Consider the following 21,628-nt stretch of genomic DNA (forward strand, 5'->3'; position numbering starts at 1 on the left):
TGGGGCACCGGGGAGGCTCAAGTCAGTTTAAGCGTCTGCCTTTGGCTCAGGTCACGATCCTGGGGTCCTGGGATCGAGCCCCGTGTCAGGCTCTCAGCTCAGCGGGGAGTCTTCTTCTCCTTCCCTGCCTCTCCTCCTGCTTGTGCTCTCTCACTCTCTCTCAAATTAATAAATAAAATATTTTAAAGAATTAAAATAAAACACAGTGAGATACCACTTTACTCCCACTAAAATGGCTAGAATTAATAGGAATAATCATACCCGGTGAGGGCAAAGCTATGAAGCAAATGGAACAATTATAATACCGCCCGTGGGAATATAAAATTGGTATATGACTTCAGAAAAACAGTTTAGCAGTTTCTTTTTTCCTTCTATTTTTCATTAACATATAGTGTATTATTAGCCCCAGGGGTACAGGTCTGTGAATCGCCAGGATTACACACTTCACAGCACTCACCATAGCACATACCCTCCCCAATGTCCATATTCCCACCACCCTCTCCCTACCCCCTCCTCCTGGCAACCCTCAGTTTGTTTCCTGAGATTAAGAGTCTCTTATGGTTTGTCTCCCTCCTGCTCCCATCTTGTTTCATTTTTTCCTTTCCTACCCCCAAAACTCCCCACTTTCCCTCTCCACTTCCTCATATCAGGGAGATCATATAATTGTCTTTCTCTGATTGACTTATTTCAGTTTAGCAGTTTCTTAAAAAGTTAACATATACACTCACCATATGACTAAGCCATTCATTCCTAGATATTTATACAAAATAAATGAAAGCTATATCCACACAGACTTATATATAAATGTTCGTATCAGTTTTATTTGTAATATAAACAGCACATTTTAATCAACACATGAATGGATAAACAAATTTGGTATATATATATATATATATATATGTTTGTGTATAATGAAATTCCACTTAGTAATAAAAAGGAATGAATATAGATGCCTATAGCAACACAAATATATCACAAAAGAATTATGCTAAATGAAAGAAGCCAAACAAAAGTGCCTATTTTATGATTCCATTTATACAAAATACAACTAATTTATCATGACTGAAAACAGATCAGTGGTTGCCTGTGGATGGGAGAATGGTGTAGGGAGGGACAGTTGGATGACAAGGGGGATAAGGAAACTTCTGGGAGTGATGAATCTGTTCATTATTTCTATTGTCATGAAGCTTTTAAAGGTGCACATATATGTCAAAACTCATCAAATTCTATTTACTAATGTAAATAGAATTACTAATTACTAATGTAATGTGTACTAATTATACCTCAATAAAGCTGTAAAATATACTCTGAGGACAATGGGAGAAATTGGAAAATAGACTGGCTATGAGATATCATAGAATTAGGTTGATAATGATAATCCAGTTATGTGGGAGAATGTCCTCATTTTTAGGAAACGGGTGCTCAAGTATTTATGAGTGTAACACTATGTCTATAACTTACCATCAAGTTTTTAGGAAAAAATTTACATATATGTTGTTGAATCTAGATGAAAGTTAGACACGTGTGTTCATGGTACTGTTCTTCCAGTATTTCTACATAGTTAGAAATTTGCATAATTAAAATGTGGGAAAAGTAATATTGCTTTATCATTTTATTGCCCCTCCTCCTCTTTGGAGAGAGAAACATCTTTATCCTATTGGAATGTAGGCAGATTTCTGGGAATTTCTCCAGGGAGAAAAACATTCTCTATCTTTATTGCCCAGGAATATAAATAAATCTGAGCACATTGGCTGTTAATGTCCAGACAATAAGAACCATGAGAGATTCATGGAGAACTATCTTTGAATGGGAGGTGGGGGACAATCACTCACAAGCAAAAATAATATTGATATGAAATGAATGTAGACTGGTACGAAATGGGTGGAGGAGATGACAAAGACATATTATATAGGCAATAATTGACATCCTTGGAAAAGAAATGGATCAGAAAAAAATCCATCAGAAAAAAATTTTATAAAATACTTCACTGAAATGAAAGGCTTGAATCATGATCGAAACAGCTCATTGTAACTAAAATTACTTCACAAGCATCAAGACCTACACATATGCTTCCAAAGATCCTTAACTTCGTGCATAAAAAAGGATTATATGGCAGAGAGGTACCAGAAAAAAAAAGGAAGGGGATTAGTCTAAGACTTCTCAATGGCATCACTCAGTTTTAAAAGAGCAACATTTACCAGATTCTCAGGAAAAGGAAGTAACTTACCAATCAGGGTTCAATGAGGGAAGTGGATTCTATAATTATTATGGAATAAGTAATTTTTTATATGAATTTGACCAGGCACAACTGTGGGAGTAGCTGGGAAAGTAAAGGTATGGAAAGGGGAGTTGGAGGGTAAGAGAAGTCACTAAACCACCCTTTAGAAATGCTGGCATGGGTGGTGGGTAAGTCCCAGCTTACAGGAAAATCTGAGAAGCCAGGCACATTCGACTGCTGAATTGAGAAGGGCAAGGTAGAGCTTCTAGACAAGACTATGAAAAGCTGCCACCTTCGTGGGCCTCAGCCAAGCATCTGATGGTGGGCCTGGGACCACTGGTGGTCAGCAGTGCTGAGAGACACAAAGAAGGGCTGAATACAGAATGGAAGAGAGTGAGGAAAAATTAAAACGTCCTGGGTACCACTGCATCTGTCCTTCACTGTATCAAATCTTAAACTTGTAGAGTAATGGTTGCTCCTTCACTCTGATCTCCCAAATCTCATGCAATCTCTACTTCTGGCCAACTCCAGCCTGGAGTCAAATAGGATTCTTGAAAACGCATTTCTTAGTATAACCCAGACAACAATAGAGTAATACAGCCCAGTGATCTAATATTTTTCTATCGAAAAAGTTTTGTGGTGAAGTAACATTACTTGAGTTCAGAAATTCCTTCAGGTTTGCTCAGTTTTTTTCTTTAGTCAAATTCACTTTAAAAATAACACTCATCAAAGTTAACAGTGACATCCTTGTCACAAATTCCTAGAACTAATTTTCTGTTTTCATATGAACTGACCTCCAGTCCAGATAATTTGCCCACTGAAACACTGCTTCCACGGTGTTTCCAATACAGTCTTCTGGGAGCCTCTTGCTCACCTGGTATGTTTTTACCTCTCTGGCTGCTCCTTCCCATTATGCTCTGTAGATGAATCCCTCTTGGCCTGATCCTCAAATATCGGTAGCACAAACCTTGGTCCTAGGCCTGCTTTTCCAGTTACCCAATACATTTTCTTTAGGTACCTAGATGAGACTAAGATGCCACAGACAAGCTCTCATATCCTGGCCAAGCATAGAGAATTATGAAGGGACCTGAGCAAGTACAGGAAGTGGGGTACATCTAATACTCACTGAGAACTTCACTTCATGCACAGTTTTAAGTGCTTTATACAAACAAGTACATTAACTCCTTGTTATGGGTAATTGTCCCCCCCCCAAAAAAAAAACCATGTCCAAGTTCTAACCCACAATATCTCAGAACATAAACCTATTTGGGAATTGTCTTTACAGAAGTATTCAAGTTAAAATGAGGCCATTAGGGTGGGCTTAATTTCATATGACTTGTGTCCTTACAAGAAGAGGAAAATCAGACATAGAGACAGACATGCAAAGGGAACACAATGTGAAGATACACAGGGAGAAAATGGGCATCTAATGTCAAGGAATGCCTGAGGCTACCAGAAACTAGGAGAGAGGCACCGAACAGCTCCTTTCTTAGAGCTTTCAGATGGAATATGGCCATGCTGACTCTTTAATTTCAGAGTTTTGGCCTTCATAACTGTGAGACCAAGCAATTTCTGTTGTTTTGGGCCACTCAAGCTATATTGCTTAGTTACGGTGGCCCTGAGCAGTTAATACACTTCTCATATCAAATCTAGGAGATGCGTACTAGTGTGAACATCCTTTACAGCTGAAGAAACTAGGACAAAAGGATAGCTAACCTGCTTAAGGTAACATAGCTATTAACTAGTAGAGCTAGGACTAAAACCTTAGCAGACTGGTTCCTGAGCCCATCTACCTAACCACTGTGCAAACTACCTCTTAATATTTTTTTTTATTAACATATAATGTATTATTTGCTTCAGGGGTACAGGTCTGTGAATCATCAGTCTTACAGAATTCACAGCACTCACCATAGCACATACCCTTCCCAAAGTCCATAACCCAGCCACCTTATCCCTACCCCCACCCAGCAATTCTCAGTTTATTTCCTGAGATTAAGAGTCTCTCATGGTTTGTCTCCTTCCCCAATCCCATCTTGTTTCATATTTTCCCTCCCTACCCCCCACGACCTCCTGCCCTCAAATTCCTCATATCAGAGAGATCATATAATAATTATCTTTCTCTGATTGACTTACTTTGCTTAGCATAAAAATATTAAGAGGTTAAAAGGTGAGATACCTCTTAATATTTTTAACAGCATTGCTCCTAGTGACAAAAAAAGTTAAAAAAAGGTGTGTGTGTGGATAATCTTAATAAGAAAAAGATTGAATAAATTATTACATATCCATCCATATGAACTATCATGCAACCATTCAAAATAATTGTTGAGTAATAAAGCAAGATGCAGAGATAGTTGTATGACATGATCCCATTATTTGAAAATCAAGGAAGAAAACAATCTTTATATAGCTTCTATCTGATTATAAGCATGGGAATGTATGTATGTCTATATATAATTAAAAGCACAGATTAAAACATGAAAGTGTTCATAGTAGTTGATTAGTATTGGTTATCTGTTGGAGATGAAGAGTGGAAGAGGAAATCTGATAAATAATAAATGTATTAGTTAGCTTTCTTTTGGGTAACAAGCCCCCCAAAACTTAGCACTTATAACAATCAATACTTAATCCATGATTCTGAGTTGTCTGGGGTGGGTGGGATGGATGGCAGAGGTTTTCTAGTCTGTGCCAGTGTATTACTGATCTATTACTACATAACCAGTTACCCTAAAATTTAGCAGCTTAAAACAAGTATTTATTATCTCACAGTTTCCATGGGTCTGGAATTCAGGTGAGGCTCAGAAGGGTATCTCTGGCTGAAGGTCTTCATAAGGTTGCAGCCAAGCTGTCATTTAGGGCTATGGTCTCATCTGAAGGCTAGACTGGGAAGATATGCTCCCAAACTCCCTCCCATGGGTCTCTCCATAGATCTGCCTCATGAGATGGCAGCTGGGTGAGCCATCTGAGACAGTACTTGAAAACATAAGCCACAGTTTCTCTGTAACCTAACCTCGGAAGTGACATCCCATTACCTCAGCATCATTCTGTTTACTAGAACCAAGTCATTAAATCCAGCCCAAGTTTGGGGAGGGGATTCTACAAAGGAGTGGCTACCAGGAAATGGGGATCATGCAGGGTCATCTCAGATGCTACTGACCACCGTGGGCTTGACCAGGGCTGGATGGCTAGTATAGCTTCATTTGTATGTCTGGCAGATGAAAATCTGGTTGGTGTAGGGAACCGCAATGGGGATGGTTCACCTCTATGCCATCACGGCTCCATGAAGTCTCTCAGCATCTAACAGCACAACCCAGGCCTTCTCATACTTGTCCTTAGGACAAAGAGGAGCAAAAGTGGGCAAACCTCAGAGTGTCAGCACTTCTCAAACATCTGCTTGTGTCGTATTTGCTAATGTCCCATTGGCCAAAGAAATGGCTAAGCCCGGTTTTAAGGGTTGGAGAAGTGGACTCTATCTCTTGATGGGTGAAGTGGAAGAGTCACATTGAAAGGGGGGCATACATTCTGATGTTAATGGCCAAAGGAGACCATCCAGACTTCTGTCTTCTGCCTAGGATGTAGTCATCTGTAAAGAGCATAGCTCCCATTCTTAGAAGAAGAAAAAATATGGGTAATCTACAAAATCATAACTTCTCTTAACTCATCAAAGAACTAAGACCGCAGAGAACCAATTATCTTGATGTATAAGACAAGTGTCTCAGAGGAGATAGGAAATGGTCACTGGTTCACCTGTGGCAAAGCAAGAAGGAAGACGGGTCCACAGTACCAGCAGTAAGATTTCAGCAAGAAGTTTTAATGAAGTTCTAAAGGCTGAGTGTGGAATAGCATGAGGATATAGAACCCCTGAGAACTGGAGACCTAAGGGTAGTTGGCTTTCACATGCAGGCTCTTTGCTACAGACCTCCACTGGATGCTCACAAGAAATGATGGGGGTAGGGAAGGAGACTGGAGAAGGCCTCTCTCTGTGGTGTAGGCATGCAAGGGGACAGCTGCTGATACAGAAATGGTAAAAAGCCCCAGTGGGACCTTACTTCCTTACAGAACAAAAGCCTTAAACCACTGGGGGAAGTGATGCAAACCCAGTCACCCCCAGGACACAGGTGCAGATCCACTGTGGCTAGAGAAAAAGGAAAAGGAAAAAAATCTTCCATTCACGGGGGAAGGGCAGATAATCATCCTGAGCCAAAACACTAAAGGCCGTTTACCAACAGGGAGGAATGGGATCACTGAAAAAACAAACAAACCCACCCTCAAGACCTAGGGATACAAGTCCTGCAAGACCTAGGGATATAAGTCCTGCCTAAAACTGAGGTTGGCCCAGGACAACTCCTGACCCCTACTCATCAGGTTACCAAGACCCAAGTAATAACAGCAGTCTACTACTACAGGAGGGACACGGGCATGGAGAGAGATCTTCCCTGAGATGCAGGCACACAGGAAGGGCCTAAAGGCAAGGGTGGTACAAGAATACTGAGAAAAATTATCTGGAAAACCAGTGCCTACCCTAAGCCCAAGGTAATCCTTGAGAAATTTGAAGTTTATAGTTCAATGCAGGTACCACAGCAACAACAAAACCTAAACCCAGTCCAAATTCTGACTAGATGGACTCCCCCTTCCCCCCTTACTGATTTATCAGAAGAGCAGTCATGACTATTTCCAGGAAATAAATATTATTTACCTCGGTTCCTACTCTCCTACATACAACATCTGACATTTAGCCACAAATTATTAGATGCAAAACAGCGAGAATAAACAGTCCACTGTTAAGACACAAAGCAATAAAAAAAAAAAAATCCAGACTCGGCTGACCCAGTCGTTAGTACTATCAAATAGGGAATTAAAATTAACAATGACTAACGTGTTAGAGAGGATGGTGGGAAGTGTGGACAACAGGTATGAACAGATGAGGAATTTCAGCAGAAAAGATGAAAACTCTTAGAGTCAAATGGAAATACTAGAAATTAAAAAAAAAAAAACATAACTGAGATGAAGAATGCCTTTAATGAGTTCATCAGTAGATCTAACAGAAGTAGGGGTTAAACAGACCTAACAGGGTAAGGGGTTAAAATCCATGAACCTGAAGATAGGGTAATAGAAATTAGCCCAACTGAAACACAAAGCAAAATGAAGATTGAAAAGGGACACACATATAGGGAGGGTAGAAATTTGTTAACATTTTTCTATCTAACACTATCTTCTGGTCATTAATTATTTATATTACCACACCATGCAAAATATGTTCACCCTCATTCCAAGGCCTCCAAATGTCTCATTCCAAATTAGGGCATCAGGCTCAAATACAGGACCTCAGGTCTTCTGTATCAGGTTCAGATGTGGCTGAAACTCCTTGGGTACAATTTCTCAGTTTCTTGATCCAGAGACCTGTGAGCTAAATGACAAGTTATTTGACCATCACCCCCGCCCATACACACACACACACTCACACTGGTGAGCTAGGGACTACTGAACTGCAGTAGATACTCTCACTTAAAAGAAGGGAGGAACATGAGGCACATCTTAGTCACTGTTCCTTAACAACTCTGAAGTCCCACAGAGCAAATGTTGACAAGTCTCCCTGCTTCAGCAGCACATGATTCTTGACTGGGTCACAGTTCTACCTGGGAATGGCTTCCCAGTCCATTTTAATATATTGTTCTCGGGTCTTCTGAGACATCCTTCTTTTACCGTAAGAAATGGCAGCTGATAACTTTCTCTGCTTGCTTCCCATTCATAGAAGTTAGAGAAGGTAGTCCAAGGCCGCTTTTCATTTTGGACTGTTTCAATTCTTTTAAGTCTAACTTGAAGGTAGTAAAACTCTATTAGAAACCTTATAGGTGTTCCACAAATCTCATTTGTATTTACTCCATGCCCCAAATGTCACAATGACAATTCTTTTTAAGACAGGCCCCTCTCTACTTTAGCCATGCATCAGGCTATTGGGCAGACAATGTAATGAAGTTTTTAGAAGCCATTTGGTTTAGCTGAGAGTCCCCAAAACACCAACTTAAACATTTCACACATTTTAAGAGGGTCTTAATAGCCATTTCCATGATTTGATCTCTACCCTGAGACCATTTTTCATCTTGATTATTTTGATGACTGGAGAAACTTGGAGATGTGAGAAATAGTTATTTTCCAACCCAGCAAGTCCTGGATTTTTTTTTTTTTTGTATTTCTTCTGAATTCTGTTTGTAAATGGAACAGTTATTTCCTTAGTTCATCTCTCTTTTGCAGCTGAAAAGCAGCAAATTGATATTTTCAACATTCTGATGGAAATCTCCTTAGCCAGATCCACAAGTTCATTTGGTAGATTCTCTATCTTCTCACAGAGCATGGTGACTGTTTTGCTATTCTTTTCCTTAGTAAATTATATGAGCTGCTGTCTTTTCCAGTCTTTCTTAACAATTTTCCTCATTGTTTCCAGTCTCTACCTGCCACCCAGGCCCAGAGCTAATGCCACGTCTTGTGTTTTGTATAATCCCCCCAACGAGTATATACTTTAAGGTACTGTTTAGCGTTTTCCGTGCAACAAACTACCCAAAACTTAGTAGCTTAAAACAAGAAGCATTTTATGTATCTCATAATTCTTTTGGTCAGCTGCAGCAACTGGTATGGCTCTTCTGGCGTGGGCCAGTTTGGCTGGGGCTGGAGGTTGAGGAAGGTCTCACTTTCATGACTGGGAGTTGGTCTAAGAGGCCTCCTATCTGTGCTCGCTCATCTCTGTTCCATACGGTTTCTCATGCCCACATTAGAGTACTCTTTAGTTTCTTCATGTGAAGGTCTCAGAATTCCAGAAAGCAGCAAGAGAAGACTCAAGGCAGACTTTTCTCCAGCCTCTTGAATCTCTTTGCTAATGTACGTTGGCCAAAGCAAATCACATGGCCAAGCTCAGAGTCAAGGAGTAGAGAGCTCTCTACCTCTTAATAAAAGAAAGAAAAAAAAAAAGAGAGTAACATTGCAAAGGGGTAGGCATAAAGGATGGGAGAGGTCTCTGGCTGTTTTGCCACTGCACCACAATGAAAGAAGAGAAACAAACGATGTCGTGGAAACCAGTATGAATGATAAGACTGTATTTATGTGTATTTATGTGTTCAAGTGAGATTATGTCTGCCGATGTGTATATATATAAAACCATAATGACTTTAAAACTGTGGACTCACACAAGGATTCAATAGGAAAGATATTTGATGGACACAGTCATATTAAATTCTAAAAAGAATTTCAATTCAATAACTCCTCCTGTTGTGTAATGGGTTCTGCCACAAATACCCTATGGAACTGAGAGTAGGTCCACATACCAGATACATGATTTTGTTTTCTCCCTTTCATTTTGTTGCCACTTCACATGGCTTAATAAAACACAGTAAACATGACTGTCCTCCACATACGTTTGTATGTATAGAATACATACAAATGGAGCTCCATCTATAAAGAATTTGGTAACAATTTGCTTTATAATACTTTCTATAAGGGAGGCTTTTCCGAATGCATCATACCAACAGCATTTTTCCCAGTATGAATTCTATTATAGTGTGTGAGGCCCTGCAAACATGGAAAGTCCCTTTTATTCGACACATTCGTAGAGGGTTTCTTTTGAATAATTTTTCTCATCTCAGGTGGGAAAGGCTTGGATGGATGCATTGGACCATGCAGCGTATTCATAGAAGGTCTGTCTTGGATGGATTTTATAACACACACTTGGACCTGACTTCTGTGATAAGGCTTGCTCATTTGAAAGAAAAAGGGTTACTTTCATGTATGAATATTGCGATGCATGCTCAGGACCGATTTCTGAGTGAAGCCCTTTCCACAGTCACTGCATTTATAGGGTTTATCTCCGGTGTGAATTGTCTGGTGTTTATTGAAATTGGACCGGTCAGTGAATGCCTTTCCACATTCTGCACACATGTACGGTTTCTCTCCCGTGTGAATTCGCTGATGTACTTTGAGATGTGGTTTCTTGGAGAAGGACTTCTCACACTCAGGACATTTATAAGGCTTCTCTGTGGTATGAATTCTCTGATGTGTAATTAATTCTGATTTCTGGATGAAGGCCCTCCCACAATCAGCACAAACATAGGGTTTCTCTCCGGTATGAATGGTCTGGTGTTTATTGAAATTTGACCTGTCCGTGAAGGCTTTTCCACACTCAGCACATATATAAGACTTCTCCCCAGTATGAGATTTCTGGTGAGTATTGAGATTGGACCTGTTGGTAAAGGCCTTCCCACATTCAGTGCATATATACGGTTTCTCTCCTGTGTGAATTCGCTTATGCATCTGGAGTTGTGACTTAGAAGGGAAAGATTTCCCACAGTCGCTGCATTCATAGGGCTTCTCTCCAGTGTGGATTCTCTGATGGGCAATCAAGTGTGCCTTCTGGATGAAGGCCTGCCCACATTCAGTACATATGTAGGATCTCTCTCCTGTATGAATTCTCTGATGCATCCTGAGTGTGGATTTTTGGGTAAAGGCTTTCCCGCACTCCCCACACTTGTGGTGTCTCTCTCCAGTATGAATTTTCTGATGTACATTGAGGGCTGAGTTCAGGGAGAAGCCTTTCCCACATTGGCTGCACTCATAGAGTTTTTCTCCAGTGTGAGTTGTTTGATGTCTAAGTAGAGAGGACACCTGGAAAAATGATTTTCCACACTCATTGCATTTATAGGGTTTTTCTCTAGTGTGGGTTTTCTTATGCACAATTAATTCTGAATTCTGTATGAAAGCCTTCCCACACTCAGTACATATATACAGTTTTTCATCTCTGTGAACTCTCAGATATATACTGAGTAGTGGCTTCTGTGTAAACACATCTACGCACTTGCTAAGTTCATGAGGTTTTTCCATAGTGTGGATTCTCTGAGGTGGAAAGAGGTGTGACTTCTGGGTGAAGATCTTCCCAAATTCAGAACACATGTCTGCTTTCTCCCCAGCAGGAAATTTCAGATTGTGACTGAATGCTTGTTTGAGGCTGAGGACCTTTCCACACTGATCACTTTCACAGAACTGCACTCCTGTATGAGTGTTTTCATGGTTAGTATAAGAAGAGCTCTGCGTAAAAACTTGACCATGTCTGGTATTTTTATCAAAGTTCTTCACTGCATTATTTTTACTAGGAATATGTATGTCTAAATTATGCCTAAAACTCTTTCCAAATGAGTCACATTTATGCGGTCTTTTCGGTGAAGGAATATGATTTGGGCTTGGATGAACAAATTTTCCACTGTCTTTATATTCAAAATCCCACTCTGTATTCAGTACTTTCTTATTGATGAAAGCAGCATGACTCAGAGGTTTGCTCTGTTTTTCCTGGTATCTTTTTATCTTCTCAGAATCTTGCCACAGTTCTTCTAAAATGGAATACAGTGAGTCATCTCTTGTATCTTCACCCTCCATTTCACCGTGAAAGGAAGCTTTTCCAGAAATTCTCTTTTGTGAGGTCTTAATCCCAAACTTCCCATCTAAAAAGAGAGAGACAGTAAAATTGACACAATGAATAGGTAACAGAGGATTAAAAGGTACCCATAAACTAATATAAATTGAACATGGGGGAAACCAGTAAATATGATGATGATGGCCACAATGATGACAAGAGAGACACATATAGCATTTATGTGCCAAATTCCTGCATAACATTTACAATGTTCCAAGCACTGCTCTAAGAAATATATATACATATATGTGTGTGTGTATATGTGTGTGTGTGTGTGTGTGTGTACACACACACACAACCCATCCTTTCAAAAGCCATTTGAGGTATTTTCGATTATTATCTCCCTATTGTAGATAAGGAAAGTGAAGCTCAGAATGGTTATTTATATAATTTGCCTTAAAACATATAGTTATTAAGTGTTGAAGACTGGCATTCAACAGAAGAATTCTAGCTCTATTTTGGTAGGATATGAAGTAGGTGGATAGAGAGATATAAAGTAGGATGGACTGAAGATTGAAAAGACAAAGGTTTTAAGGGAAAATATCTGTGCAGAGACTAGGTTTGGAGGCGGTGATTTGGAGTCCAAGTTCACATTAGCTTTTGATTCTAAATCCATGACTCTTGCTCCTTTTTGCTTGTTAGCAATAGTACCAAATCAGTGTGCTCAAAAATCAACTTAATTTGCTAACATAGTAGATTCTAAGAGTTCTCATTACAAGAAAAACACACTTTTTTTCTTTTTTTGGCATCTTTATGACATGGATTTTAACAAGGCTTATTGTGGTAATCATTTCACAACGGATTTAAGTCAAGTCATTATGTAGTACACCTTAAACATATACAGTGATGTGTGTCAATATCTCGATAGAACCAAGAAAAAACTAATTTGTTCATACCTATAGGAAACATACTGTAGCCATAGCCATCCTGTGCTATACAAACAATAACCGGATCTCTATGCTCCAACTCTCCACCTAGGTCAAATTGTTTCCTTGGCCCTAAAAACATATACATCTAACAAGAAGCTTAGAATCAGAGAGAAGACAAGCTATCTGGGGAGGCTGAAAACCGTCCACTAGAATCTGTTTCATCATTCTTTTTCATTAACAGAGTAGAAGCTAGGCGTATGACTGCCTAGTCATATAACATTTCTCAGCCTCCTTTGAAACTGGGTATGGCCACATGACAATGTTCTCATCCGCAGAATGGGAGGGAAAATGATGGGTGCCACTTTCAAGCCAGAGCACTGAGACAGTAGGAATGTTTTCTCTATACCCTCTTCTACCTTCTTGCTTACTAAAATCTGGACTTGGCAGTAACACAGATACAAATGTGCAGGTGCCACCAAAAAACCCCCAAGAGATGGTGGGGTTATGTCACGGAAGGAACCTGGATTCCATAATAAACATGAGCAATGAGGTGTTTCAAAGGCCTGTGATATTAGAAAGAGAAGTAAAATTCTTTAGCATTTAAGTCACTGTACCTTATATCTTTATTGCTACAAATAAGCTTTAACATAATTCATAAACTAGTTTCACCCAGAGTGGGAATCACAAATGTTTTCATTATCAGAATAATGCATGAGACATATCAGAGTCTCGAAAATCTGCTCCTGCAATAGTAAGCTTCTCTATACCTTTCCTGAGCCCACAGATTCAATGAACAGCACATAAATGGAGAGTCAGCAGCCTAGATAACAGCCGCGTGTGCAAGCTTGCATTCTATTTGCCACTCACAAAACTGCCTCCGAAAGTCCGGTTTACTCGCGAATCAAAAGACACATTCATGCCCTCTCCTTCATTTAGCCTGCTTAGCACTTTCTTTTGTGCCATTTGAACATGTACTTATGCTTCATTAAGCAGTTTAAGCCTTTTGCTTTGAAAAATTAATCTGATCATAGTGCTAGGGAGACTTTTTTCCCCTAAAGCTCAACAGCAGACACTTTCTGTGCTATTCATTTTAATGGATTTCTATCATAATAGAAATACAATGCCTAAGCAGGAAACTTATTATCTGGTGCTGCTGCTTTTACTTTCCAATTACAGTCTGTGTTCTACTGAAACCTCTCAGTAGAGTTTTTAAAAGTCCCTCCGGAAGGGAGAGAAAAACGATCATCATCAACAGCAAATGGCAGTTACAAAAAGCAACACCAAAAGCTGGCTTCATGCTCAGGAGAGAACACTGTGCCTCCTCCTCGTGGTTTCGGATACTCTACACATTCAGAGAGACTTCTCTAGTAACAAACTATAGAAATGAGCCCTGAAAGTATAGTCTTTTGAAAGTCCCTCCGAAATATAGCAAAATCCTCTTATATTCTTATCCTCCACAAATTCAGTGAGTTAATAGTGTTAAGTGTTCCCTTCATGCTTAGTGTTCAAACACTGAAAATAACCTACTCTTATTATTTTCAGGGACTTCCAAAAATTACTAGGGGCAGAAGCATCTGAGGGGCAGGGCAACAGAAACTGAGAAGGGCAATAAATTTGCCATTTCATGGAATAGATAATAACCTGAAATGAAACAATAGGAAAGTGTCTATTACCTGGATAGGCAGAACAAAAGATAATAAAGTTCCTGGATGCAGAGATGAACTTCATCTATGGTAGGCATTAAAGATCAGGTGAAAATTTGAGGAATGCATGAATTAAGGAACTGTATGGATACAACTTGAACTGGAACTACATGGGCCACACTGGTCATGTGTTATATAATAGGGAATAATTGTAAGTTTACTTTGTAAAGCCAGTGACAAAGATAAATGCAATGTTTTAGGTAATGAAATCTATCAGGAGCATTTAGGATGGACCAGATAGAAGAAGCGAATCTGCAAATCTCATTAGGAATAAAAGAAGCCAAGCATAAGAAAATACAGATCTGCTTTTGGGTGATGCCACTAGGAATTAAGATGAGAGTGTATCTGGATAGTATTCTTAAAAAAAAAAAAAAAGGAATTGCAAAGTAATTAGTAAGAGAAGATAACAAAGTGGGAAGAAATAAGAAACAGAATCTGACAAAATTTGTAATTTTGTCAGAGGATTCCTCATGTGGGCAATGATGATGCCAATTCTTCACATACTAAGGAAGGATAAATAAAGTAAAATAGTCTATGGTAATTGGCTAATATGCACATAAATGTGGTACTAGAATCCAGTTATAATATAGCAACTACTGGTGTCAGCATAGAAGTCATCAGAATATAAATAAAAAGCTTAAGTGTTCAGAATGGAAGACTCTTTTCAGTTAATTCCTATAGGAACAAATATTCAGAAGATAGTAAATAACACCCATAACCAGGGGCACCTCAGTGGGGGTAAAGCCTCTGTGGAAAAGAAAATGAGCAGATTAGCTGTAAATCAAGGAGAAAACAACTATATCATTAGAAAAGATGAAATAATAGGAACAAGCTAATTCACTGAAGGGGAAACCCAAATGGATAACTGATATCAGAAAGAGCAAAAAACAGGGTGCCTGGTTGGCTCAGTCAGATAAGGGTCTGCCTTCAGGGCAGGCCATGATTTCAGGGACCTGGGCTCAAGTCCCACACTGGGATCCCTGTTTGGTGGGGAGTCTGCTTCTCCCTCTGCCTTCTGCCCCCAACTCGTGTTGTCTCTCTTATGTTCTCTCTCACACTCTCAAATAAATAAATAAAATCTTAAAAAAAGAGAAAGTACAAGAAACAATACCACTTTATATTCATTAGATGGGCCACAAAATAAGAAATGCACATAATTCCAAGTGTTGACATAGATGTAATGAAATGGGCATACTTAGTGCACTGCATGTATATCCCAATGATCAAGTAATACCATTTCTATATAAATATCCCCCAAAAATAATCTCATAGGCTCATAAGATGTGTTTAAGAAATTCTTTGTTTTGGGACGCCTGGGTGGCTCAGTTGGTTAAGCAGCTGCCTTCGGCTCAGGTCATGATCCCAGCGTCCTGGAATCGAGTCCCACGTCGGGCTCCTTGCTCCGCAGGGAGCCTGCTTCTCCCTCTGCCTCTGCCTGCCATTCTGTCTGCCTGTGCTCGCTCTCCCCCCCCCTCTCTGATAAATAAATAAAATCTTTAAAAAAAAAAAAGAAAAAAAAAGAAATTCTTTGTTTTTAAAAAATTGAGGTTATTTCTACATAGTACAATTCAGATCTTAACTGCAGAGCTCAGTGATTTTTTTATAGATACATACCCATGTAACCACCATCTAGATGAAAATATAAAACATTTAAATTGTTCCAGAATGTTCCATTGCAGCTCTTCCTGGTCAATCACTGACTCTCAGAGATAACCACCACTCTGATCATAGACCACTATTCACTTATAATCAGAGATTAGTTTTGCTTATCTCTGAACTTTACATAAGTTGAGCTATATATACAGTGTGTATTCATCTGCACACGCAGCTTTTCTGTTCAATAAATTTCTTGAGATTCATCCAAGCTCTTGTGTGTGTCAGTAGCTCTTTCTTTTTCATTGCTGTGTATTATCATATTGTAAGAAAACAATACAACAGTAATCCATTCTCCTGTTGATGGACACTTGGGGTGTTTCATGTTCTTAGCAATTATGCTAATGCTGATATGAACATTCTGTACCTTTCTTTTGGTGGACATATGCATTCATTTCTCTTAAGTAAATGCCTAGGAGTGGCATTGCTAGGATACAGGACAGCTATACATTTAGCACCATTAGGTACTGCCTGTTTCCCAAAGTGGCTGAAAGTATTTACATTCCTACCATCGACATATGTAAATTCCAGTTGCTCCAAATACTCATTAACACTTGATACTGTAAGTGTTTCTAATTATATCCATTCTTTTGTGTATATGTGTCTGTGTAGGGTTGTCCCATTGGGGTTTAATTTTCATTTCCTGGATAAGTAGTGATGTGCAGCACCTTTTCATATACATAATGACCATTTATTTGGATACCTCTTTTTAAAAAAAGATTTTAGGTATTTATTTGACAGAGAGAGAGATCACAAGTAGGCAGAGAGGCAGGAAGAGAGAGAGGGGGAAGCAGACTCCCCACTGAGCAGAGAGCCCGATGCGGGGCTCAATCCCAGGACCCTAAGACCATGACCTGAGCCAAAGGCAGAGGCTTAACCCACTGAGCCACCCAGGTGCCCCTGGATACCTCTTTTTTTTTTTTTTTTAAAGTACCTACTCATGTCTCTTACCCATTTCTTTTACTACTGGGTTGTCTGCCTTTCTCTTTTTGATTTCTAAGAGTTCATTATATATTCTGAATATAAGTCATTTATCAAATCTATGTATTGCAATTATCTTCTTCCAGTTTGTGGCTTCCTACTCACTTTCTTTTTTCTTTTTTAAAAGATTTTCTTTATTTGCCAGAGAGAGAGTACACACAAGCAGGCAGAGAGGCAGGCAGAAGCAGTGAGAGAAGCAGGCTCCCTGCTGAGCAAGGAGCCCAATGCGGGACTCGATCCCAGGATCCTGGGATCATGACCTGAGCCGAAGGCAGCAGCTTTACCTACTGAGCCATCCAGGCGTCCCCCTACTCACTTTCTTAATATCTTTCTGAAGGAGTGTAATTCTTCATTCTAATACCGTTCCACTTACTATCAAATGGGATGGGAAGTGTTCTCTCTCTCTTTGTCTCCAAAAGAACTTGAATGAGATTGGCATTATTCCTTCTTTAAATAACAGGAAGAATTCACCAATGAAGTCATGTGGACTGGGAGCTTGTTTGTAGGAAGATTTTATTTTATTTTAAAGATATTATTTATTTAATTATGAGAGAGAGAGAGAGAGAGAGAGAGAGAGAGAGCGCACATGCAGGGGGAGGAGCAGAGGCAGAGGGAGAGAAAAAGAGGAACTCAAATGGACTGCACTGAGTGTGGAGCCTGACATAGGGCTTGATCCCTTGGCCCTGAGATCATGACCCTAATGAAAACCAAGAGATATTTAACTGACTGAGCCACCCAGGTGCCCCTGCAAAAAGATTTTAAGTTATAAATTAATATTTTCAATAGATAAAAAGACTACTAAGATTTTTTTCTTTCTTTTTGTGGTATACCTTGTAATTTGTGATTTTTAGGACTGTGTCCATCTAGTCTCAATTATAAAATGTAGTGGGAAATGGTTGGTAATAATATCTTTTTAATATCCTTTTGATATATATAGGATTTGTAGTGACATTTCTTTTTCCATTTGTGGCATTAATAATCTGTGTTTTCTCATGCTTTTTCTTGATTAGTCTTGTTAAAGATTTATCAGTTGTATTAACCTTTTCAAAGAACCAAGTTTTGACTTTGTTAGTTTTCATTATTTTATGTCCTGAGTTGCAAAGTTAGATCACCAATTTTTCTACTAATTCTAATCACCAAACTTTCTAAATTTCTGGTAGATATATATAAACCAATATATTTCCTTTTTTTAAGATTTTATTTATTTATTTTTAAATATTTTATTTATTTATTTGACAGACAGAAATCACAAGCAGGGAGAGTCAGGCGGGGGGGGGGGTGAAGCAGGCTCCCCGCTGAGCAGAGAGCCTGATATGGGGCTTGATCCCAGGACCCTGAGACCATGACCTGAGCTGAAGGCAGAGGCTTAACCCACCGAGCCACTCAGGCGCCCCGTGATTTTATTTATTTATTTGTTTATTTGACAGAGATCACAAGGAGGCATAGAAGCAGGCAGAGAGAGGAGGAAGCAGGCTCCCTGCTGAGCAGAGAGCCTGATGTGGGGCTTGATCCCAGGACCTTAGGGATCATGACCTGAGCCGAAGGGAGGCTTTAACCCACTGAGCCACCCAGGTGCCCCATAAACCAATATATTTCTATCCGAGTAGTGCTTCAGCTTCACCCCACAAGTTCTGATGTGCCATATTTTAATTATCATTCTGCTCAAAACAGTTTCTAATTCCACTGTGATTTCTTCTTTGACTTTCGGGATATTTCCATCTTTGTTGCTTACTTTCCAAACATTTGGATATTTTCTGGTGTCCTTCTGTCCATTTTTAATTTATTTCAACAGTAATTAGAGAACATTTAGCATACGAGCTCAATCCTTTGGAATCTGTTACAATTAGCCTTATATCCTAAAATTGGGTTTATTTTGCTCCATATGCCATATGCACTTGAAAAAGAGTATATTCTACAGTTGTGGGATGTAGTGACCTATTGTATGTTAATTAGGTCACATTGGTTTATCATGTTCAAATCTTCTACTGTTTTTAAAAATATTTATTTATTTATTTTAGAGAGGGAGAGAGAGCATGTGTGGGAGGGGGAGGAGCAGCAGGAGAGGGACAGAGAGAATCTCAAGCAGACTCCCCATTGAGTGTGGAGCCCCATGTGGGGCTCAATCCCATAATCCCGAGACTGTGACCTGAGCCCCAAATAAGAGCCGAATGCTCAACCAACTGAGCCACCTTGGCTCTCCTCAAATCTTCTATATCTTTAAAGGTTCTTTGGTCTCTAAACAGACAAAATCAGTTATAGAGATAGATATGTTAAAATCTGTAACTATGATTACACATTTTGTCTGTTTCTTCTTTTAGCACTGTCAATGTTTACTTTATATATCTTGAAGCTATGCTATTAAGTGCATAAAAAGATAGATTTTTAATATATTCCTGCTGAACTGAAGTTTTATCAATTTCAGAGAAAGAGAGTACATTGTGGAAGATAAAACAGATATTAAAACAATGATACAGGAATATTATGAAACAACCATATGCCAAATATTTGGTAAAATAGATAAGATGTACAAATTCAAAGAAATCAAAATAAGAAGAAATTGAAAATCTGAATATTTCCATATCTGTTAAAGACACTTAATTTCAAAATTAAAGGTGATCCCACAAAGAAAACTTCAGATCCATATGAGTTCACTGGCATATTTTATCATCTATTTAAAGAAAAATTATAAAATTTAAAGTAATATTACACAAAATCACAAAACAGAGGAATGAACATTAAAAATTCCTAGCAAATATAGCAACTTTACACAAACTCTTTCAGAAGATAAGGTGGGCATGAAATTTTCCAGATCATTTTATGAGACTAGCATTAATATGATACTAAAATCAAAGATATTGTAAACAAAATATCCCCTAAAACTGAATACTAATACCTCACTTAAACACAGAGCTAAAAGTCCTTACCAATTATTGCAAACTGATTCAAGAAATACATAAAAAATGTTAATAATCATGATCAGGTAGGGTTTATCCCAGTAAGGCAATGTCAGTTTAACATCTGAAAATCTGTGAAATTCACCATACCAGCAGAATAAAATGTTCATCCCAAATGCAAAAAAAGCACCCAGGAAATCTAATACCCATTCATGTTAAAGACCTTCATCAAACTAGGAATAGAAAGAAATTGCCACAAGTTAATAAAGGACATCTAACGAAAACCACAGCTAATATACTCAATGCTGAAAGACTGAAAACTTTTGCTCTCAAGATAAAATAAAAAAAGGCAGGTAGACTAAAAAGTAAATGATAAAAAGACATGGTAATTGATGCAAAAAAATGTTAAGGAATTTACAAAAATACTCACTAGAATTAATACATGAATTTATTAGCAAGGTCTCAGAATATAGGTTCAATGCACAACAATCAATTGTAAGAGTTCCACCTCTAGTTCCACCTCTAGTATGGAGAAACAAGCTCCTAAAAAAATCCTTCTACAGACAATAACTATATTCTCTAGAAAAACAAAACAAAACATGTACTAGTGGAGTAAACAAAAGCAGGGAGATTTTGAAGAGGAGTTAGAAGTTAGAACAAGTCTGAGCAGAGATCTAAGTTCCTACCCACCATAAATGAGACAGCATTTCCAGTTTGAGTTTAACCTAGTTAACAGCCTACTATGACAAAAACTGCCTACTGTAACAGAAAATGGTGTTACTATAATATAACCCTGATAATATTTGGTGTAAAAATCCAAAATTACTCAATATAAGATGATCCAGAAAAATTCCCCTTGGTCACTATCTAGTTCCTTCAGTAGTTTTTCTCCCCCCAGTTTTTATTTAAATTATAGTTAGTTAAGGTATAGTGTAATATTGGTTTCAGGAGCAGAATTTAGTGATAAATCACTTACATACAACACCCAGTGCTCATCATAACGAGTGCCCTCCTTGATACTTATTACCTATATTTACCCACCCCCACCCACCCTCATCAACTCTCCGTTTGTTTTCTAGTCTCTTATGGTTTGCTTCACTCTCTTTTTCCCCCTCTCCATATGTTCATCTGTTTTGTTTCTTAAATTCCACATATGAGTGAAATCATATGGTATTTGTCTTTCAGTAGTTTTTAAAGTGTATTTATCATAGTTAACAGTTTATATCTGTTAGATGAGTTGGTCTAATTGAAACAATTTAATCATATTAAACTCAAGTTATTTTTATATATGGTGTGAGGTACGGGTCAAGGGTATTTTTCTTCCAGTACTGATACCCATTTGTCCCAGCACAATTTGTTCAAAAACAAAATTCCCTTACCCCACTGAATTGTACCTTTGACAAAACTCAGTTGTCCATATATGTGTGGGTCTATTTTTGGACTCTCTCTTCTATTTGATTTATATATGTTTATCCTTACATCAAAACCACACTACCTGGATTATTGTAGCTTTACAATAAACCTTAATTAATACTTTTCCTTCTTTTTCAAGACTGCTATTGGCTATTCTAAGGCCTTTCCATATCCATATAAACTTTAAAATCTCTGCCAGTTTTTATCCCCTAAAATGACAAATAATTGATTGAACAAGTAGCCTACAATTCAGTAAAGCAACAGATTTCAACAACATGCAACCACCTTGATTTATACCCTATAGAACACAATACCCATCAACAGACACATGGAAAAAAAGACAGACCAAACACAGAAATCATACAGATTATATTCTCAGACTACAACAGAATTAAATCAGACAACATAAATAGACAAGTTTCTTGAAAAATACAACTTACTATGTCTGA

The 21,628-nt window shown here is 38.5% G+C and overlaps 1 protein-coding gene and 1 non-coding gene across 4 annotated transcripts in view; both read right to left on the reverse strand.

Moving 5' to 3' along the window:
* Positions 1-4,294: 4,294 nt before the first annotated feature.
* Positions 4,295-21,628, reverse strand: part of ZNF81 (zinc finger protein 81) — a 110,196-nt gene continuing 92,862 nt past the window's right edge. For all 3 annotated transcript variants that reach the window (XM_004754995.3, XM_013057565.2, XM_013057566.2), the window contains exon 6: positions 4,295-11,694. In XM_004754995.3, the coding sequence (XP_004755052.1) occupies positions 9,986-11,694 (1,709 nt within the window). In that variant the 3' untranslated portion in view covers positions 4,295-9,985. The remainder of the gene's footprint in view (positions 11,695-21,628) is intronic.
* LOC123388604 lies at positions 13,728-13,941 on the reverse strand. Its single transcript, XR_006603072.1, has one exon. It is a non-coding gene; the product is annotated as a small nucleolar RNA U3 (small nucleolar RNA).

Source organism: Mustela putorius, unplaced genomic scaffold (assembly GCF_011764305.1).
Source record: "Mustela putorius furo isolate JIRA1106 unplaced genomic scaffold, ASM1176430v1.1 tig00003903_pilon_pilon_pilon, whole genome shotgun sequence".
NCBI lineage: Eukaryota > Metazoa > Chordata > Mammalia > Carnivora > Mustelidae > Mustela > Mustela putorius.